Source organism: Phasianus colchicus, chromosome 6, assembly GCF_987193195.1.
Source record: "Phasianus colchicus chromosome 6, bPhaCol1.hap1.1, whole genome shotgun sequence".
NCBI classification, from domain to species: Eukaryota; Metazoa; Chordata; class Aves; order Galliformes; family Phasianidae; genus Phasianus; species Phasianus colchicus.
The window spans coordinates 31,879,163-31,903,155 of NC_143441.1; the positions used below are offsets into that span (position 1 = coordinate 31,879,163).

Below are 23,993 nucleotides of genomic sequence, written 5' to 3' on the forward strand. Positions count from 1 at the left end.
CCTCTATTACTTTTTCTTGTTGAGTAGCACTTGCCATACCAGCAAGAGAAAATTCACTCCAACATTTGATTAGCAATTTATACCAGTAGTCCAGACGTTCCAGCAGAAGACAAATTGAAACTGCTGAAACCTGTTGGCAGATTTCTCTAGGTCTGGACTTACCTTCTGCCCCTCCTGTTTTGGTCAAGCTCACATAAGACACCACTAAACATTTTCTTTGTGAAGTATGTAAGCTAGGTCAGGAATGCTCTGCATTTTTTAATGACACTTCCTGTGCACTGTAAGCCTGGTTTCTGAAACAAGTGAATCTACCTGAGAATATCTGATCGTTAGATTTTGTACTGAGGGACACGGTTCAGTGGGTCAATATTAGTGGTACGTGGATGGTTGAACTGGATGATTTTGGAGGTCTCTCCCAGTTTTGGTGATTCTATGATTCTATAATATAGCAACTCAACAGAGCTCAGCATTTTGATTTAATATGACAGGACATGTAACACAAGCAAACTTCATCTAAGATGTGCAAAAGGAAATACCCTTCTTTTGACCTGATGGTTTCCCTACTGAGGGAATCCCTTTTGCACCCTCCACCCACACAACCTCCAGGATCCTCAATTTGCAGCAGAGTAGTCAGAGCTGCCTGCAGCCCCAAACCAAAGGCAGTCAAGCTCAGATGCAGGCAAGGAGCGCAGTTGTTTGCCGCTGTTGCCAGCATCACTGTCTCCCAGACTACTGACACCCCCACTTCCTCAATCATCTCCTTACCACGTCCTCTCAGAGTCTCTACCCAGCAGATCCCTGACACAAGGAAAGAAGAGAAGAAGCATGTGCTAGCTGCTGCTTTCACACCTGGCCCAAGTGAAAAGCTAAAGAACTACACATTCAGCAGTTCTACCGGTGGCATCCTATAGCCATAGCAGGACACTACTTAGTATGCAGGTTGGCTACAATGCTCAGGCATATCCTTGGTGTAATAATAAACTGAAGTTTGGCACGCTGATTTTTTGAAAGGACAGGCAGTGAAAATTACATATGGAAGTCTGATGCCAAGGAGGTACTTTAAGAGAAAACAAAACAAAACCCAAAGGCATTCTAGCTCTCAGAGTTTGTGCTGTTTCTATATCTTCATTCTGTTTGTATGCTGCATCCCTTCTCTCTTCCTATTAAAAAATATGAAGGAGAAGAAACTTATCATTGAAAATGATAAATGCCACTGTTCACACAGCTGAAAACCAAAGATAGGCCGTTACCTCTTTTTACAGCTGTTTTCCCTATTTCTTGTGACTACACTAAAACACAAAGAATAGTAACCTTTCTGTCGATAAACCAAATCTAGCAGTCGTGTAAAAATAAGAAATATAGGAGAGCTCAGAGAAGGCTTCAGTTAAAATACTGAAGTAAGAATATGTTCCATCCAATTAACTCCTCCAGTGATCACAGCAAACATAGGTTAAATAATCTGAGAAGTCTGGGTACAGACTGGGGATTTCTGCATTTCCTATGAAGTCTTAAGGCCGCTGCTCACAAAGGTCTCATCATCAACAGCTATTTTGAACTGTAAAAGCAAAATATTCCAGTACTAGATGACCAGCTTGACTTCTGTATAAATTACAGCCTACACTACAAAGTTAGCATACAGCAATTAAAATACATTTGGCCATTTGTTACTTCTTGATACCCACAAGCACAGTTTAGGAAAGTCAAGTAAACAAGGTGTTTACAATTGCATTTATCTCACTCAACCTTCCCTTTAAATGCAATACACAACTATCCTCCACTGTAGCACCCATTCCACATTCTCAAACTGTTTGGCTCCTTAAGAACATTTCCACCTTTGAAATTATAACAAAGGTTTTCCCTCCGCCCCCTTTTGTTAGAATTCATGACAGCCCTTCATACAGTGCAGCAGGTGTCAAAGAAAAATGCTTTTCTATTAAGTCAGGAATGTCACTATTTGGGTCGTGAGACAGCAGGCAGACCTTCATTTTTGTAAAAGTTCTCTCCAGGGAAAACCATCAGCACATTTTATTTCCATGCTATCAACTCGCTCTTATCACAGACCATAATTTTTCCAAGACAGCCATTTGAGTAAGACTTCAGCTGAGCTGAGGAAACATGAATTTAGACATTTTCTACTAATAAAGTGTCAAATACAAGAAAAAAAAAAGTGTATACTACAATTCTATTAATGCTAATTCCACTACAGACCCAGGAAGCAGGTGCCATGTTTTTATAGAAACCCTCGAGGAACTGTACACTCTGAAAATCATAGCGCAAGAAAATGGAAAGGATCACCGTACCAAAAGCAGCAACAGAAGACAGTCACTAAAGCTGAAGTACAGGTAGGTTCCTGGGCACTGCAAGGAATGGCAATTCACCTCTGTACACACAAGCAAAATCTAATTCCTACTGCACTTACATGGCATTAAGTTCTCATTCTTTTATCACAAAGTAAAGCAGAATACCTTCTTTCTCCTCCCAAACTCATACTTGATCATTTATTTTATACCACAACCATAAAGAACAGAACTAAACAATCAAACTAAGGATGTTAAAGTATTTATTTTAAGAACATTGATAAAAATAACATATCTTCAATACTGTACATTTTTTGATAATACACAGAAAGGAAGGTTAGTTAAACCGTTAGTTAACAAGCTCCTCACTTGCTGCATCATACTGGTAAGCAAGTAAAAATGCCCAAAGAAAAACCTCTAGGAAAAGAGGAAGTAGATCACATTATGGAAAAGAATAAAATGTTAATGAAGTACTTAGTACGCAGGATCTGGCTGGGATGGATTTAACAGTCTTCACAGTACAGTCTGCACAGTGCAATGTTTTGTGTTTGTGGCTAAAGCAGAGCTGATAACACACCAATGCTTTGGCATTTGCAAAGTGTCAGGGTTTCTTTTTCCCCACAGTCCACTCCCTACCAGCAAACAGGCTGAGGCTGTGCAAGGAGGTGGAAAGAGAGAAGTGCTGGGACAGCAGGTGCAAACCAACCAAAGGGACAGTCCATGCTATATAACATCATGCTCAGCAATAAAACCTGAGGGGAATGTGTTTTGGTGGGAGTTGGCCACTACACAGATTGCTTCTGGAAAGTGGTGCTGCATCACCCTTTTCCTTTTTTTTTTTTTCTCTCTGTCCTGCTTCCTTGACTTACTAAACTGTCATAATCTTGACCCATCGGTTTTCTCACTTGTGCTGTTCCCATTTTCTCCCTCATGCACTGCAGGAAGGGAAGCAAGCAAGTGAGCAGTGCTCGGGTGCTGGGTGGCTGGGTTCAAATCACCACACTCCATTACAACTACAGAACATTGGCAACTTACAAAAAAGCATACAAAAGAAGTGTTCACAGAGGCTGATGTTCCTTCTTAAAAGTAGGTACATACACACCTAGTCACATTCTATATTCATTTCAAAAATTACCTTCTACCAATTTTGCTAAAGAAGTAATTTATTTTTTTTTAAATCAGTGATTTTCACAACTGCACTTAATTACTCAAAAACAAATAAGCTCCCCTCATTAAGCCCTTAGACAATAGTTCAGTAGTTTTGAAGACTGTTTTTTGAAGGGAAAAAAAAAAAACTTCTCTCATGTTATAGTGGTACATAAGAATGTGCCTGCTGTAGTTTCACCCACCTCAGTACCAACATCAGCCATTTCTGCTGTGTGAAGCTATGCTCCCTTGCTGCCTTCTATTTTTATAAAAACAGATACAATAAAGAAAAATCTTTATTTAGGAACACAGGAAGAACGGTTCAGGTGGCAGTTGATGCTGAATTTAAGTACATGACTGTGACTGCTAACCATCTAACTCGGATAACAGAAGACAGTTCTAAGAGGAAGAAAGGTAATGTTCCAAACATGTTAATATAATCAGCAAATGTTTCTACATCCAAAAACCATTTATAAGAAAAACAGTTCTATATGGATAATATATGGATAAAAGATAGAGACATGTATTTCATGAAATCTCTACCCACACCTAAGTTTTATAACCAGTGGGAGGAGGTGGGGAACCATCTTTGGAAATAAAAGACAACCTCAAAGAGCAAATGAAAATAAGCAACAAAGGAAACCACCATAAACCCACATTCTTTCTGTATTTTGGAGCTACACGTCCAGAGGAAGGTGCACAGCTTTATTCATTCTCAAATCTGCTGTATGGATTATCAGATTCCTGGAGAAGACCTGCAAAACAAAACAAAATTGCATTTATCATTTCTTTTATCATAAGCATTGCTTAGGCTTGCGTTAGTGATCTCATTACAACTGACACCATGTATGTAACGAAACTAAAAGAAATTGTCTTGTAAGAGATGGTCTCTCACCTAGACACTCAAGTAAAATAATGAATTGAAAGTGCTACTAAGCCCTCTTAATTCTCAGACTATGCTCATGAGCAGGTATTTCATGGTTTAACAGACAAAATATTTCTACAAGAAAAGTTTTGTGGAGAAGACATTTCTCATTTGTGAGGTACTGTCCACAGAATGCACCTGAAAGAGACAGGTCTACAGAACGTAAGTACAGGGCTGGCTCAGGAAGAGCAGATTCAGAATAGTCAGTTTATAAATTCAAGTTATACGATCACCATCCTTTCAGATGCATGATGCTGCTATTTTGTCTTAACTCTACTTCAAATCTGCACAATCATTTGTCATGTCCAACCACTGAGGGCATTTCTGCAACAGAACAACAATCTCTAGGAACAAATGAAAATCACCCCTGCATTCAATAAAACCACCAGGGACCAAAACAAGAACACCACTTAATCCAAGTGGCAGCATGTTTCCATCACAAAGACTCTTGATGTTGTAACCAGAACACTGTTAGAAAACACTGAAGCTACCCAATTATACCGAGTGACTGGACTTGCATATCATCTTCTTTAAAGGTTAGCTGAGCAATCACTGTTCCATACAGCAATTACTTCAAAAGGATTTTAAACTACACACCAGATCTGAGCTAGACAGAAGCGCATACTGTAAATAAGCAGTCCTGTAAGAGTCCAGAGGCTGATCTGTCATTGTGAAGGGACAGAGCAACTGCCAATCTCTTTTATACTGATGTTTTTATACTGCTGCCTGGCAAAGCTAGACTCTTTTCTCTAGCTCATTTATTTGTGACACAGAGAGAGAAGACAGCTAAGCTAAACAGTCCCAATTCACAAATATTCACATTCACAACAGTAGAAAAGAGACTACACTAGTCATTGGCCAGTCTTGTAGGAACTCTTCATAGATCCTTTATTCAAAAGTACCGAAGGCAGACTATACTTGACTGCCTTGCTTTTCTTTCAAACTAACAGCACATTTTACGATGCCAAGCAAGCAGCGTGCCCAATTATCGTATCTAACTGCAGTTGACTACTTGATAGGGAACTGCAGTATTAAGGAACATGCACAAAAATTCTTATAATTCTTCAAATTGCAAGGATTTCAAGCAGACAATTTCTAAGAAGTTAAAACCAGGCCTCATATCTAATGGCTGTTACTTGTCTAAGAATGTGTCAGTCACCTTTATAAAGCTTCGATCAGGTAGAAAGAAAACCTAGTTACCCGATAGAGTACCTTGTATTGAAGGCACTGCCCCTTTCTATAATTATTCAGAGAAAGTCATCTTTTAGGCATTTGTGCAGGAGTTAATCAATGGTATTTTGAGACCTCAAAGTTTTTTTTCTAATCTTTAAACTTGCAGAAAGCAGTGCCACTCATTAGCCAAGGTGCCAAACATGAGAACAATCTTCCACAAAGTGGCAAGAGGTGCTGCTAGATGTCCTGACAAAATTAACTTTGGAATAAAAGGATAACCTTAATTTTGAGCTTAACCACTTAAGGGCTTCATAAACAAACAGACAAAACTACAAAGATGATCAAAGAAGCGATTGCCTTGGTTGAGTTGCCTTGACCAGTGTCTTCGACCTGTTACAGCTACAAAATACACATCAAAAAAAGTAACTATCTCCCTGAAAAAGGACATATATATGCACACACATCTATAACTCTGCTGATTTTACTTAGTTTGTGTATCTTTCTGTATATAGTCTGGTAAGCCTTTGTGTCTTTCCTATAATTCAATCTAAACAAATACCTTCCTATGTATGAAGTGCCAAGTAATACAGTAAAACCACAGAAGTGTTCTCTTACAGCCCAAATAGCTGAGATTCAATGAAGTGGTGTTCCACATCCAGTACTGCCAATTTCCAATCCAATCAGGGGAAGATACACTTCATATATCATTTTCCAGAGGATAAAGTCTTACTTGCCTTCCCCCAACCCACTCAGCCAAGAGCCATTTCACACTAGTCCTGATAGTTCAAGTGAATGAGTCATTTTCGTTTGCTATTGCAAATGCATTTCTTTGTAGTGCTTCCTTTAATATTATTAAACTAACAGGCTTGATGATGAGCAGATATGTTTTCCACATTTTAAGTTAACTTCAACTCTGATTTGTTTTATTTGCACAGTGCTGGAATTAATTGCTCAGGCATTAAGAACTATGGATGAATCCCAGGAAAGAAGGTACAAGCCCTCCTTCTGAATGAGGATAATCACAGCAGTTATAACATTCGATAAACTTTGGAGCTCAATCTTGCTCTCAAATATGCATCCAGGGTTAAAGTTTCTTCAATCTTCAGTATTTTAAGTACATCATTAGATTGCATTAAGTGAGAAAAAAGAGAGAGCAACTCGTCACTTCAATCAATTCTTACCAAAGATGTTGTCTCAGGCCCCAGTAAATGGACAAAAGGGGAGACATGCAAAAAGCAGCATGACAGAAAGCTAATGTCAGCTGCCACAGCTGTTCTTAGCTGTGATACTTAAAGAGGAGCTGCAAGCCCATGCTAATTGGATAGCATGCCCAGTGCAACAGGAGCTCACAGACTGCCTTGAACCAGACATGAAGGTTGTTTCCCTTGGCACAGGAGCAACTATCCAGCTTGTAATTTACGTTCACAGGTTCAAAGCAGATACACTTTTGCAGGCTGAAGAGTCTTGTTTGCAGTAAAGTCCCTTAAACATTACTGTAAACTTAAATACTGATGTGCAGGACACTTGTAAGAAGCGTGAGCATCTTACTTTTATTCATCTTCATTACCAGATTACTATTTGACCTACTTACCAGTATTTAAGTAGGACCAGGAAATTTGAAAGGCATAATAGTCAAACATCTTTCCTTAGTTTGTATGAAATAAGGCCTCCCACTACATATGAAACAACAAGGCAATTGTAGAAATTCAATAAGTCTTCCCAGCATGTTCATTTATACTATATACCATGCTAACTATGCAACATCTCACCTTCATCACATTGTTGGAAAACAGAATCAAAAGAAATACTTACAAGACATTGTATACACCTCAAAAATTGAGGTTTGCTATATGCTGCATATCTTCCTTTCCTCTTTAACATTCAAATTAACAACCCTACTCTTAACATAGGAGCTAAACAGCTTCAATCGTACAGCAATACAAGTGTCACCATTATACATCCAGAACGCTAAAGAAGGTCAATATGAAGTATGCATACTAAATAGGAGAACATTTGATGAGACAAACTACTGAATATAAAAATCAATGTGCCACATCAAATAAAAGGATTACGTATCACTAAATTGGCTATCAAAACCTTTGCAGTATTGAAGTGGTTTGGAAGCCCAAGACCATGAAAAGCAATCACTCTGTAAAAATAAGAGATACAGAATCCTTCTACTAATACCAGGCAAAATCATGGAAAAAAATAAAGCAGCTTCTTACTAATGCTATACTGAACATACAATAGCAGCAAATTCAGCAGCAATTAAGTTGTAGTTCCTTTGTATGTTACACAAGCTGCACAGTACCCTGAATTCTACTTTAAAATTTTCTAACAGTCAACATATAATTTGTGTAATCACACTGCATTCACATATGTGAGCAAATGAGAAATACTATCAAATTTTGTCACAAAGAAAGAATTCAAAGTGTGTATTCCTGGTTGCTAAAGCTCTCTACAGCTTCCAAAGCTCCCAAAGGACTGTGGCTAGAGTGACACCTGCAATGCATTATAAATGTGTAATTACCATTTAAATGGGGTAATGAAAGCTGGTGGATGAAATGGGAAAAGGCATTCCCTTAAAGCCAACCAAATACTGAAATTTCAGGCATGATCATCTTAATCTACAGTCAGGTTAACAAAGTCATTGTCATTCTGCCACTCATCCGTGCCTACTTAACTGAGAATCATCTCTGCAACGCGTAAGAGTCTAAAATAATCTAGTGTCTCCATAATTATTTGCAGCAATTTTTATTAGATTATGCTTAATATGCTAACATATGTATTTGCTTGACAGCTAAAAATGACAGAAGATTAAAGGTTATAGCTGGACTTATTGCTTTGTCTCACCGATTTATTTTGACAGCCATGTGTCTGTATGTTATCAGAATACAAGCTGTAAAGATCAGCAATGATATTTAGGAATTTCAGAAGTTGTATGTTTCGTCTTCCACCTTTCTTCAGTTACATGCCTCCTTTCAGTATGTTCCAATGATTCACATAAGAGTTCAGTTTTCCTTTAGGGGAAACAATGAATTATTGAAATACAGGCCTCAAACATACCTGGGAACACAAAGTAATCTCTGACTTCGCAATAAAGCAAACCAGTCAACAAATAAACCTTACGTAAAAATTTTCTACTAAATCCTGACAGTTAAATCGTAATCTTTCGTGGGTAAACTGCATTGCAAAGTTTAACCATGTGAAGGAACGGACATGCTTGACACTTCCTGACAAAATACACCTTCCACTAACAAAGACTGCATGAACTTGTTCCCAAATATGTCACTGACAGCCCACCATGCTTCAGCTGAGGGGCAAAGTGACAGTAACTCTCAGGATAGCTACAAGCAAGATTTTGAATTTGGTACATGTATCCCAGAGGCACTGAATCACAGTTGTATTCTTCAGAAAATTCACGTACTCCAAGCAAGATTCAACCAAGCATTCCTGAAGTTAACCACTGACAAGAGAAGCTCATCTCCACAAAGATGTATGGCCATCCAGAGACAATCAAACTAACTATCACAACCAGAATAACTGAACACAGCTATTTGAAATGTCACTTAACCCCAGTGCAGTGTTTTGATATACTAACTGCTATTCCAAAGTCAAATCCTAAGGTTGTTGGTTATTAAAAAAAAATCAAATTTAAAAAAGATTCAGACCTATTGAAACTGATCCCCTCTGCCAACCACAGTTCAGTCACCCTACAAAACACTACAGGACTGAAGTTCATGACTGACGTCTAACAAGAATTCTTCTCTCAACAACATTCTTCAGCATAAGCTTCACAATGATTTTTTCCTCTGTTCCAGCAGAATAGTGTACTTCCCATGGAGAGAATTTCCCATACGGACCAACAGTATTATTTCTGCATCAAAGGACACACTGCATTGTGGACTCATGGTATTGCTAGAGTCTGCCAATCAGTTTAAGAGGAGGATAAATTAACAGTTCTGAGTGACTCTTCAGACCCCTAGAATCACCTTCTCTGACATTATAGTAATTTGCATAATAAGTGCAGGATAGTTTTAGCATATCTATCTCTGAACACACAGTACTATTAACCCAATGAACAAGTCAAATGAAAACTGAAAGGACTGACAGGCCTAGATAATATAAGTCTCCTATATGGTGCACCAGGTCCCACAGCCTTGCAATATGCATCTCCTACTGGATCACCATTCCACTTAACAAGAAACAAGCCCCAACAATTTGAATCACAGTGTCTTTTTTTTTTTAAAGCTTGATTTTAAAAGCTTATTTTCTAGCCAGCCTGCCCTCCTTCAATAACCATTGGTCTAGGTCTCCTAGCAAATTTCAGCCAGATTGTTTTGTTGAATTCAAGAACTTAAAAAAAAAAAAAAAAAAAAGCACTCTTAGGAAGATGCAGAAAGAATTTCTTACAATATATTTAAACATCTACCTTAAGCAAACAACCCATTCAGCACATTTACTCTCACCCAGTTGGAGAATTAGCACAAGGAGAGAACAAGAACATAAGAGCAATGAGATCAGGTGTTCAGGTGGCAGAAGACACAAGAGTAGGAAACCAGGTTTGATTAGTTCTGCTGCTCATAAAGCAGAATGCTTCCACTGTGAATTTTAAAAATAATTAGAAGGGAAAAAATAAATTTAGATACTGAATATTGAAATAAAGATACCACGTACCATACTTCTTACGTATTTCATCATGCTTCTGTTTTCTTTCATGTTTCCTGCAACAAACAAAGGCATCAGAAGAACATTCAGACTATTTTAAGCTACAAGCAAAATATGATAATTTGTTAAAAATATGCAATAAATTTAAAAAACCTATTTATCAGTTATGTATTTTAAAGACAGGATTCTCTGTAACTTCTCACTAATCAATATCATCATTAAAAATACATTTGCAAGCACAACAAAACAATTTTTTAATATATATAAGTGATGTACCCAGATGTATGTACATATACACACAAGAATCAATGGGCAGTATAATATTTTCATTAAGACAAAAGGTGCTGTATTACTGCTTTATTTAAACAGCACAGCAAGTGTGAGAACTATTAGTTTCTATGATTTAACACTGTATTGAAGCAGAAAAAACACTAAAATATTGCTATATTGTAAAAAAAAAAAAAGCATCTAGTTATGTTGTCTAAGTTTTCAAGACAGTATCTAACACTGCCAAACTTTAACCATTTCCAGAAACCAAGTACCTAATGAGTTATTTTTTTCTCTCTCACCCCTCTCTCCCTTGCAAAGGTATGGAGGGAAAAATGAAGGAAGATATTAGACACCAGCTGTCAACCACCCTCACTGCCCACCACTGTGCAGTAGCAACATTTTTAAGATACTTACTTGTGTTTCTACTTAACAATGTAATAGTGTATTTATAGTTCTGAATTTAGATACCAACATATTCCTGGTTAATAGAAGATCACATATTCTCTGTAGCTTACTGGTCAAAAAAGACTATTAACGTACTTTAGAGCTTGCTACTAGCAATTCCTTCTCAGGACTCACAGGAAGCAAGTAAGAGGCAGGGAGAGGTGTTCTGGCCTCCTCCCGGCTTTTTTCCACAACCCTACCAAGCTCTCCCTGGGTACGAAACAAGTACGTGTGTTCAGAACACATGAAATACCCCAGGGCTGCTGTTATGTTTTGTCCTGCAATTGGAACAGTGTACCTGTTACATAGACAGTCCTGACACAAGCCAAGAAGGAGAGCTGCTGCTCCAAGACTGCAGCAATCATTCTGGCAGGGCAGCCTGCTTCCAGCAATCCTTGTTCCTAGGCTCAGTTCAAGAACAGATTCAGTCTTAGTTCTGCCTTGTAAACTGTCCAGTGCAACATCACTTCCTCTGTATGCACAGCAAAGTATACATTCCTGAAGCATCAGATTTCCTAAAGATTAACCATATTAACAATTTGAAGATGATACACAGATCACAGTAGAGACATTATGGTATACAGTTATCCCGTGTCCCTGGTCTTGAGCCACTGCTTTAGAATAAAAACACATTAAGTGCTCATTTAACTGAATACAGCATATATATGGCCTAAATAAGTTTAGCACAACAGGGCACATGGTTTTGACATACAACAAAATGCTCACATTCCTCACAGGATTCTATGTGAGGATTCCCTTTAGTAGAAAACCACTTTTCTTTTCTCTCTGTTCTTTTTCTCAGCTTCACCAATCCAATTTTCAAAAAACTAAAATGGACAGAATAACAGTGGAAGGGTGAATAACAAGCATAGCAACACATCATCTACATACTGCTGACACTGGAATTTCTGACTACTAGAAGTAGGTCAAATCTTGATGTTAGACAGGGTGACAAAGAATGAACGAGGGACATAGCTTGTCAAGGTTCTTGATGAAAAACTGGGATCCATATTAGTACACCAGAAGATATGTATTAGTCTTATGAAATTATTCAATTAGTCTTATCAAATCATCCCAAGCAGTTTGCTATCTGAAGAACATTCATAACAACTCTGGAGGTATTCATAATATCAGAAAAGTTATCATAGAGGATCTCTCATCATGTCTTTGTAAAAGTTTGTTCATAATAGTCAAAGCTCAATGACCATCACACAACTATGTGAGGTTTTTCCTAAAGAAAAAAAGCAGCAAAAGGTAACAAAAATCATAACGCAAACAATGTAAAGCGGTGTACTTCCCCCCCAAAAAAATCAAAAGAATATCAACAAAAATAATGAAAAAAAGACATGCAGATTTTTTTTTTTTATAAGCATTCAATGGTTTTTTTTTTCAGTGAGCTTGAGAGATAGAGGAATCACAGTGTCCTGAACTCTAAAACATCTGTAGTTTGATTGCTCCTTGTATTTCCCAAGAAAGCACAATTATCAGATAGTATTGAGGAAGCTCCTCAACAGCAGAATGTAACAGTTTGCTGTTACATTGCTGACACAAATGTTGGTAGCAAGGTGGGTTTGGATACCTGTACTCCATCATGTTGATTTAGTAACTAATAGGAGATAACAAGAAAATAACAATAGTTGGCTACCTGTGAATAAATACTTCCTGGGATGTTTCACTTGGTGAAAGCCTTTTTTGAGGGCAGTATACTATCAATGTCTTACAGGAAAGTTCATAAGAACTAAGTCTGCAGGTTCACACAACTGTTTCAAACTGAGACAAAAGATGATAGGACAGAGGAAGGATATGAATATAATGGAAAATCCCCTTAACGGAATACACAGAGAAGCATATGACTAGTACAGAAGTCCATCACTTATTACAATAAATAGTTAACCTAGTCATCACTGCTAGATCAGCTGTCAGGGTTGGTCTTAAGAACATGCACCTTTTATAACAAGACACAGATTAACAAATTCATAAGTGTCAAGCTGGAGTAACTGCACAGCTGTGACAACATGCTCCACACTAAGGTGTCAACACGTGGAGTATTCCCATATGAGAAACTTAATGCCTTCATTCAAAAACTCGCCAATGGGTCTTACCTAGAAGTACACCTTTGCTTCCTGCTGTCCCTACTCATACTAGCAGTGAATCTAAGCTCAGGAGAAAATGGCAGGTAATGGCCAAGCAGTGAAGGCACCCACCTGATATCTTGCTGGTAAGACCAAAGAAGGAACTATGGTTCAAGAAGTACATAGTGCAGGTAGGTAGCATGTAGCATCATGGCCTTACCTATAAAATCTGTTTACCTAAAAAATAATGAACAACTAGCCACAGGAGAACTAAGGTATAAAATCCTCCATCCTGAAGAACACTTCTCTCACTGAGCAGCACTGCATCAGTGCCGATTCTTCATAGCACTATTAGCCTTGCACTTCTTTCTACACAGTGCACAATTTTCACAGAAATAGAAATGTGGGATTGTACAAAATAACACCTGAGTGAAAGTTTTCTACCTCTAAGCAGAAGTTCTAACTGATATTTACCTACCATCTTGTCTACTTTTCTTTAAAAGAAAGCAAACAAATTATTAAATTACTTCAAAGAGGTTATCATCCCTGAATCCCAGCCTCAATGAGGTATTAACTCGTGCCACAGACAGGCATCAGTCAGTGTAGAGCCTAGGGTAAGACTTCAGACACAACCTTCCCATTTGCTCTCAGCTGGCACAGGGAGCTCAGGGTACTTACTACAGTGATCATCAACCTCTCAGAGGTTACAGAAATGCCAGCTCCTAATTCAGTCTGTAAATCCTACATTGAGCATAGTTGTTTAGAAGTATGACACTGTCAAGGAAACTTCACAGTATCCCTATCGGAGTCTTTGTTTAGCATTCAATGTATTCCTTAGAAAGGCAGAATACTCCTATATTACTGCAGGCTTGTAGCTATACATCAACCTGCCATGACTTACCTCTGAAGAGACTGCAGTCTTCGTTCCTCTCTCTTTCTAGCTAGCTGTTCTTCTTCTTCATCTGGTCTACTAGAAGGCACATGAGGAAGAAAAAGCACTTCAGTGCTAAGCAATCCATGTTTAGTCATTTATGTTTAGCTACATAAAATTTAATTGCTCAATAATGGAAAAGTTTGTAGAATTACCCTTTCACATTTTATTACACCCATATGATTTGTTCATTGTAGTAACGTGCCATTCAAATTTCACAGGACAATTTAAAGCCTCAAACAGGTCGCAGACCATTCCAGAAACAGGGATTCTACTTGCTATTTCCTCTGTGTGTCGCACCGCATTTAGAGTAAGCCAACTGCACACATACATGCACAGTTAAGTTCATCGTTGCTCCTTGAAAGAAGACTGATGGCTCATAAGCCTTTGGTGTCAGGACAATTTATCTTTCCCAACAACCACTGCTATCCAATCTCAAGTTGCCCTCAGGAAAGCCGTCTGAATGAACTGTCTCATCAGCTGTCTGCCTTGTTACGGAGTAAGCAAGGACTTACCTGAGTGTATCAGCTGTGTGAATTTGGGAAGTGCTGAGTCTACAAGGTACATCTGAGCTGTGTGCACAGAGGTACTCTACTGAATGCATGTACTAAAATTGCGTAACACAGCAAGAGTTGCAGCATACAGCCGTGTGTGTTTTATGCTGTTAGGAAAAGCTTTGTGACTTGCTTTGAGAAAGCTCAGCTTCACTTATTCATCAGCTATATCATATGAGAACCGTAAGACTTCAAAACATATGCTAAACAGTATTTAATTGTTTGACAGAATTAAACCACAATTCTTCAGGACTAGTGAATGGACACTTGCCATACTCCTCCAGAGGCTGATCATTTTTCAGAACTGAATGTACTATCTGGAGATGGAATGTTATTACTATCTGCAATACTAACACATCTGCTAATAGTGAAACACAGTTATAATGCCATTCATCTGCAGCAACCAAAACACAAGTTAAGCAAGAGTGACATCCAGTGGTTAATTAGAGCATGTCTAATGTCTTAACATGAAAAAGGAGCTCAGAACTAGTAATCCGAACTCAATTTTCCCACCTGTGCCATCAGTCTATACACATTTGAATGCACAAAGATGTTTAAATGCAATCCACCAATTCAAAATCCACATTGCGTTTAATGTACAAATTTTCTAGCCCCTGTAATTTTGTTACCATTTAAAGTTAGAAAGTCTAACTCCAATAATTTGGGGGTGTTAACAATAGAAAACAGCAGGTTCTCTTAATCACAAAACTATGCTAGATCCTTTTGTCTGATTAATTATTCCCCATATTTGTATGCCCAAGAAGACTAGAAGCTTCTATTCACAGGTATCCTTCTGTAAAACTTCCCTACTGGAGACCCTGATGCCTTCTTGATTGTCTCACCTCACATGGGTCTTGCAAAAATCAATGGAAGGATGGTATAGGGTTCAGAGAAGGTATTTATTTCCTATAACTAAAAAAGCATCGACTTATGATTTCTGGACATTGCCAAGAAATTCTGAATTTGATGAAAAACTTAAAGTTTGAAATGAACAATCACTTTTTTTTGGGGGGGGGGGGGGAGAAGGGGGGGGTGGATAATCTGAAGTAGTTATAGAGAAAGTTTATTTTAGTGCAGTTCCATGAATAGTTGCCTCTCAAGTGCATGGAATGAAACAAAGTCCAAGCACATGATAAAAATAATAAAAATGCAACAATGCCCTAAAAGCCAAAGGATTTCTGTTGTAGGGATGGAGTCAGATGCTGCCTTCTAAAACATTATATAACTGTACAATTATAAACTCTCAGAAGGAATGCTGATGCTTCTGAAAACCCAATAAATCAACAAAACAGACCTAATACTACACTTCTACAAGTTTTCATTTTTCCAATTTATACCCAGCATTTTTGATGGAAAAAGGAGTCCTTGAATCTCGGAAGCAGAGGGCAAAAGAATTCCAGCTGAGAACGAGTGGGTTTAAAGCTACTAATATCTCAGACTGCAGTGTAATAATACATTCTGAATCTTCCTGAAATAAGCTGGACCCCACTTTGACAAGACCTTTAAATCCTCTAAGTGTCAAAAGATTAAGCTTGACACCTTTGGAGTAGTGACATAAGATGACTCTCAACTAACCCTCTATTTTTAGAATGAAATGCTACAGTAGTGATTGACGACTTAGCTACTAAAACTGAAGTCTGACACAAATCTCTTTTTTCACAGGAATCAAGCTCTATTTGTTTGCATGTCAGCCACAGGAGCCCACACAGTTCTTCTGCAGAAGAAGTTGACAGATCTTACATAAAATCTAAAGCAGTTTTATGCAGTTCTCAGGGCTTATCAGGGGTATGGAGTTAGCAATTTTTGCACTGGGATGGATTTGCACTAGGACAGACCAATCTGCCAGCAGAGCACCACCTTCATGGAAAAGAGAAAAGAATGACTTTTTTTTCCTCTTGAAAGCCACAGATGTATAATTTTTCTCTGGCTCGAAGGACAGTACTAAACAACGCCCAAGTACATAAATTCTAACAAAAGAATCAAACAAGGAACAATGAATTACATCTACCTGAAATAGTACAGAAATTATTTCAGATCAAGAAATGAGGGCCCACATTTCATTCACAAGAGAAATTCCAAAGCTGGAACTACACTACCCAGAAACCTAAAACTCTAAAATTTCACCGATGCTAAGGAGAATAACGCGATGCCCCAATAAACATGGCCTTTCACGTGTTTCACTAGGAAATAACCACTTATCACTTCAGATGACAGCACTGAGTTTTTGTGTGTGCTAGCTGCTCATCAACTAATATTCCCTCCTTCAAAAGGATGCTAGCCAATTAAAGTAGTACAAAAAAAAAAGTTTTACTAGATCTCCAAGATCTAAGTGACATTTATTTTCTAGTAAAGTAATACTGAAGAAATTAAGTCATCCTTAATATCCTAAAACAAAAGAGCAGCATCTTACATTTAGAATATTTCACTGAATTAGCAAACACAGTGGGATACTGATAACCCACTGACAGACCCTGGAGCATGGGTACCAAATACCACAAGACATTGTTGCTCACTCACATATTCCCCACTTGATCCCTTTTTGCTTGCTTTAGAAGACTCACTCATTCCACAATCGCAAGTAGTATTCATTTTGGCCATTTAAATACTTCATGCCCAGTCTTACTAAGGAAATGTAAAATGTGGGATGGTAAAGCAATAGTGATTTTGTCACTAGTAACATCACTTCACTGTTATTCCAGCATCATTTCCACTGTCACTACCTGTCACTAGATATCTTCTTGTAGTCTTTCTGAAATAAATAAAAGAGTGTGACCAAATATGCTTCCAAATTAGAAGACTCTTAATATGTTGGCATGCAAAAGGTTGGGGTCTTTGTTTTGCTTCTGGTGCATGACCAGGTAGGGAAGACCAGCAGCCAAAGTTAATGAAGAAATCAAATACACATACTTACCTCTTGAAACGTTTTCTGCAGTAACAGCAGTAACAGCAACAGACTGCTACGGACACCAGAATGATTCCAGCTACTACTGCTATGGCAATAATTAAAGCCTCAAAGTTTACTGAAAAACATGAATATATTTAACTCGTTAAACTCTAGCATTAACATTTATCTTCCTGATAGTTCTTCCCTCTCATTCCAAAGCCTTTTTTCAGCTCCACGCACAAAAAAATAAAAACCAACACCCTAATCCAATCAGAACTCCACGTCACATTAGAATTTTGCTATTGTCTACACTGAGGAGAATTTCTTTTTAAATTGCTTTTTACACATTCAAAACTGTTAAAACTCATTCTGTAATACTTTATATTATACCTATCTTCCAGTGCAGTTGCACAGTTCTGTCCTCCCAATAACTACTTCAGTCACTGTACTGTGACCAAAAAGCAGCTATGTAGATGCAGCAGTATACGTACATTATGGGCAAAAGCAATTGATAATGTGTTAATTTTTTATTCCATAAAAAACTGTAACTGGAAGCTGGTTATTTGTTTTTGAATTTTGAGAGTTGCAATATTCACCTTTATTTTCAGCAAAACTGAGCCAATGCCTGTCTCTTCATTTTATTTGCAAAAAGGAAAATTAAGATGACTGTGCTAACAGATTAATTAAGTTTCCTACTAAATCTGAAGGGGAGAGCCTCAATAAGAATAGGCCACAGAACCACAGAACTGCAGGGATTGGAAGGGACCTGAGGAGATCATCAAGCCCAACTCCCCTGCTAAAACAGGTACCCAGCAATAGGTCACACAGGTAGGGATCCAGATGGTATCGACCACAATGTACTGCTGCATAGAATTCGTAAAAAAATCTCTGAAGCAAAACACATCTTCTGACATTTTTTTTTTTTTTTTAAACTTTTACCACTTTTGCCAGGAATGTGCTCCTTTACAATGTAATAATTCTGTGTTTAAGCTATATTCATTCCAGAAACACAAACCACACAAGCTAGAAATCCTTCCTCTATTAAAAAAAAAAACAAAAAAACAAGCCAACAACCTACCTGTCAAAAGCACCGTCAGTATCAGTAAAACCCTTAATGACCACTTTGCAAAAGGATGCAGTACAAGTGTCATTCCTTACTGGGCCTAGCTGGGATGCAGTTAACTTTCTTCATAGCAGCCCATACAGTGCTGTATTTTTACTTAGAATTTTGGCTCAAATAGTGCTGATAACACACCAGCATTTCGCTATTGCTGAACAGGTCTTGCTTAACATCTAGGCTGCTCTTTCAGTCTGCTAGGAGTGTGCAGAGACTGGGAGGGAGCACTGCTGGGACACCTGTCCTGAACTGACCAAAGGGATGGATATTCCACATTCCAATCATAACCACTGCCTTTCCCCACCCCTCCACAACCTTCCCAGTAAAATTATCAGGGAAAAGCTGCAGTAAGTGGCAGCCTCACTTCAGACTGAGCATAGTTGTAGATGCATCCCTACCGCAGAAGTAGAATTAGTACGTACTCCAACAAACTCCCCATCGAGCATTTGAGAGTGAACATGACGAAGATGATGGAAGAATGCTTCTTACAGGATAATCAGTACAAGTGTTGTTGGTGAAACACCAAAGGCACTGTGCAAAACAAACAAAAAATTATTGATCTTCAGAAAACAATTTGTAACAACTAATCAATTATAAAGCAATTTATAATCAAGTGCTCCTCTCCACAGACAAAAGTATGATACAGTATTACACGCTCATAGCATCTTGTAGTATGGAACCTACAGAAGTTCTGGCACAATTCCGAAGTAAGCCTAATTTGAATTTTGCACTTTGAGATAAATATTTATACAGGTCTGAAATCATTTTGGTGACATACTAAGGTACTCAGTACACCTGAGAATAAAAAGGTTTTGTGTTTATATTCACCACAATTAACCCAGCAAATCAAGTAAATAGAATGGAGAATCACACAAAGAGATGATTCTCTTAAGACATCAAGCAATATCTACACATTATCTCATGATAAATTTATCAGTTTTTAATGCAATGGTAATTTTATAGTAATACTCATTTTGAGTTAGCTGAGTTTCTGGATTCAAAAGTTCTAACCAAAACTCTCACACATTATTCCTTACAAAATAGTACGTTTAAAATGAAATGCAACAGCGCATCCATGACAATGTCAGTATTCAGAACTTCTTGATAGAAGTACGAGAAAATAGGTACTCATCAACTCAGAAAACTAACTCAACTATAATTACTACAAAGATCAGATTATTTGGATTATAATTCTATTTAAATGAATCAAATGACTACATTTTAGAGTTTGTTTGGATTTTTAGTTATTCACTAGAAGTTTAATTTTCATTTTTATCTGCTGCTATTACCTCCACAATCATCAACTTGCAACTTCTTCAACTAAAGCAATTTACCTAATTCCAGCAATCCTTTGCTTTCATATTGCTCAAACAAATGCTGATAGCTTTACTTAAAGCCTTTTTCTTCTTTAAACGTACATGTGAGTTCTCTGAATTAAGTCTAAAGTCACTTCTTCAAGGTTAACAGTGATGCTATTGCAGTAGTTGCTCTGAATCATCCATCATTCTGTCATTGGCACAAGACTGGTCTCCATCATTATTTTCAGAACCTGTCAAACCAATGTATCTGTAACTGCTACAGTGCCTTCAGAGCACATAGACATCTAAAGGACTTTTTTCTCTCACAAGGTGAACACACAGCTCTCAGGTTAATAAGGTGGTGCTCATGTGCCAGTTTTGGTCCTCCCAGGCACCAGCCACAGTGCCTATTTGAAGTGACAGTCACACCACTGGTAGTAACGAACATTTAACCTTCAAGGACCCGTATTTCCTGTTTCCTACGTTGCATTTTTGGAGATGAAGAGTTCTTTACACAATGCCAGGTTTATGATGACAAATACAAAAGTCCATCAGCCCACAATCAATGGCTACATCTACACAAAGCAATTAATTTTTTTTTTAAATTCAGAAAGATACATAAATGCATAAAACAAGCACAAAACAGATAAGTTTGGATATTTCTCAATTATCCCTTGAGAAAGTTTCACAGTAACTTATGTAACTGCAGAACTCCTGAAGCAATTCTTCTCAGTGACAACTAGTAACAGGCTAGAACTGGAAACACTCTCTCACACTGCAGGGGCAGACAGACTTGGATATTTATCACAACTTACCATACTACAGAGCTGCAAAGCTTTTGAGTAAAGGACACAGAATCAAATTCCACTGATTTAAATGTCTTCATTACTACAGTCTCATTGGAAATCAAAACACTTTGCTGCAGTGACCTAGCCTGGCGGTGGAGAAGCAATGCATCTGAACATCTACAAAGCACCAATCCACTCTGCTTCAGTTGAATGCACTGCTCAAGACAACTCTAGAAAAAGGCATTTCTAGCTTGCTTCACTCATAGCTAGCTCTCATTATCTGGATACAAGAAATGCAAGGCATTTTATCCACCTATGAGTAATTTTACCCAGCTCTCCTGTAAGGTGGAAATACAACCAATGCTGCTTCCAAACTGAAGGCAAGAATCAAAACCAGGAGCAGCAACTTGCTTGGTTGCATTGTGGAAGCACCCAGAACCCACAGCAATGTGCAGCCCACATTCTACTCAGTCAGTGCCCTCCAGCCAAGCCAGAGAAATACGCTCAGCAACTGACCAGACCAGAGCACCTGGAGAGGGAAAGTACAGCGTGACAATTGGAAAGAAGAAGGAAATCAAGTGAGCACTTCTACTAACTCAAAACCAGCCTAGAACCTACTGATCTGGATCTTCTCTTATTAAGGGTAGTTTAACCAGGTTCATCATTCCTAGAAAACAAGAACAAAAAAACCCATCCAAACAGCCAACGCACAACTCAGCTTAATAGGAAGTGGAAAAGCATCAAGTTCCCGGTAAAATATATATATATATATATATATATATATATATATATATATATATATATATATAAAGAAAAAGATACTTAAAATCTTACCGAAACATTTTTTAAACATTCTTCACAGGACCTCTGGGAAAACTCTGAACATGCTAGAGAAGAAAAAAAAAACCACCACACGTATCACATTTATGTGTATTCAAATGTTTAACATGATACTTAGATTTTTCTCCTCATACACGTTACTAGGTACAAGCAAAAATTTTGATTATGAAAGGGATGATGTTACAAAATATAATGCTACTCCAGTAACTGGAAAAACAGTTTTGTTCCGCCTTATACACTTCTCTGGGCTGCCTAACTTAGAAGATCCACATATTTCCCAGCAGTTACATGCTTGCTCCCTTCAAGAGTAGAGAACAGAAGCAACTTCTCTCAAGCTAAGGAACACGCAGTCTCCCAGTCTACTTGGAAACAGCACTATGTGTACAGGCACAGAGATAAAAAAAAAAAAAGCAACTTCGAAGTTTCCAGTTTCAAACAGGCACTATCATAACTTCATCAGGGAAAAAGGAATTGTCAGGCATAGCACTACTACTAACAGTGATACATTTTTAGTTATTCATCAGTCTTTTATATTTACATATGAAATAAGCATTAAGCATCTAACATGAAATAAAATGAAGAACTGTTTTTACATAGCAAGTCTGGTTTACCAAGAAGCAGAAGCAGCATTTGATAAGCAGAATCATTCTTACTGAAGTGTTTTACCAAGAAGCAGAAGCAGGATTTGATAAGCAGTACCATTTTTACTGAGCATAACACACCTTGCACAGAGCTAGCTACAGTATCAAGATTATATTCTCACAGGGAAATAGATAAAAACTATTACTGTTTACACACAATTTTCTTTTTTTAATGACTAGAATTCTGTCAGCACATACAGGAACTGTAATACCTTAATTACTTGTATGACCTCACCTACTGGGGAATGCACTCACGGACCTGTGTAACAACACAGATAAAGCATACAGGCTCTCCTTCACAAAATACAAGCACAATGGAATGCACAGACAATTTTAAAAAGCCTTTGTTTAAACACATTGCTCCACCTCCCTAATGTGCAGGAAAGCAGCACATACAAAGGGTTTTTTTTATTATTATTACTATTTATTTTTTTTTAAGGAAGACAAGGCTCTGAAACACTAAGAACTGCGCTGTAGCCTTCAGCCCAGTGATCCTTTCAGGAGGAAGCTCCCACTATTCCACTAAAAAACAAAACAGTACAATTGCTCAGATAGTCAGAAACCTTTTCACACTTACGTTATTCATGGATAGTTTGTATTAGTTTGCTTTCTATCTACATCCTTCCCACCCAGCATAGTTAGAAAAAGTACTCCTGTTGCCCTTCAAGTTTCCTTTTTCTCCAGTAATCAAGCCCTGTAGAACATCCTTCTCTTAGGGGCACTTGCAAGCAGAAAACCTTTGTAGCCCTGTTTTGTGCACATCCAACTTTGCTAAACTTCCACATCAATGAGCAGCACAGCGTGCCATGTTCTCCAGCCACAGACTTACCACTGAACAGCCTCCTTGCTCTTCATGAGACCATCACTCTGGTAACTGAGTCACCTGACAGTCAGCAAGGCCTTATGTTTAGCAACTACTTCATTTAGGATTAAAATAAGACTATAAAACTACTGATACGACATAGAAATCCAGCCTTTCTTCTTCACTTTAATCTGATTTCTAGCACTTATTCCTTAAAGGTCACTGAATCTTTCCACAGCACACTTTGTGCCATGAGCAACTTCCTAAAATCACATGGAAATAAAAACACAAAGTCCTTTCCAAGAAACCATGTTGCCAACTCAAGCCAGTTTTTGTCTCAAACCAAGTTCTTTGCTGTATGCTTCTATTAGAAAGAGACTGATTAACAGGCAGCTGTTAGCAAGTTCCTTCCTAACTGCTGAGGAGCTATGGAGAAACAGGCAGCTCCCTTCCTCTGCTGTCCCAGGTCTCACCAAGTCAGACGTCTTTTCTCAAGTACAAACCCTACCATAAAATAAACGAGACTCCTCAAATGGGACTTTAAAAGCAGGTGTCACAGACTACATAGGATACCCGAATTTAAAGCAGACTAACCCAACCTTTCTACTCGCATCTGCTAAAATCACTCAAACGCCTTCCAAAAGCGGTATAACCGACCCCAAGGCAACGAGCAGGATGGAACAGCACGCAGCCAGCTTCCCAGGCGATTTCCTCGTTATCAGCGAGGAAACGGGCGGCACGTTCCCCAGCCAGCAGCCCCCCAGACCCCACCCCCTGGGGCCGCCCCGCCCCACCTGCGGCGGAGGAGGACGTGGGGGCGAGGGCACCCGCCCCTCCACAGGGCGCTTCCGAACGGCGCGCGGTGGCCTCGGGGCGAGCTTCGCGCTGCCCGCAGTTCCCGCAGACGTTCGGCCGCCGCCTCCTCCTTACCCTGCGCCGGTGCCGGCGGAGTCGCGGTGGCGAGGAGCTCCTCGGCCATCCCGGCGCAGCTCCAGAGCAGCACCAGGCCCAGCAGCGCCCGCGCCCGCCGCGCGCCCATCGCCCCGCGCAGCCTCAGCTGGTGCGTAGGGCGGGCACTGCGCCTGCTCCGTGGAGCCGTGCTGAAGGCGCCCCACAGCTGCGCGTTTGGCTTCTAGCAGGCTG

The 23,993-nt window shown here is 38.7% G+C and overlaps 1 protein-coding gene across 2 annotated transcripts; it reads right to left on the minus strand.

The window, feature by feature from the left end:
• Positions 1 to 2,543: 2,543 nt before the first annotated feature.
• On the minus strand, positions 2,544 to 23,993 carry LOC116243208 (pituitary tumor-transforming gene 1 protein-interacting protein-like). Of its 2 annotated transcripts, none has more exons than XM_090142827.1 (7): positions 23,781 to 23,993; positions 21,402 to 21,454; positions 18,904 to 19,012; positions 17,392 to 17,500; positions 13,897 to 13,962; positions 10,219 to 10,265; positions 2,544 to 4,198 (listed from the first exon to the last, which is right to left on the minus strand). In XM_090142827.1, exons 1-7 carry the CDS (start codon positions 23,887 to 23,889, stop codon positions 4,149 to 4,151), a joined length of 543 nt encoding a protein of 180 aa, XP_089998953.1. In that variant the 5' UTR covers positions 23,890 to 23,993; the 3' UTR covers positions 2,544 to 4,148. The 2 variants fall into 2 exon arrangements, with proteins under 2 accessions (XP_089998953.1, XP_031470202.1); XM_031614342.2 differs by having other exon boundaries at positions 13,897 to 13,965; positions 23,781 to 23,987.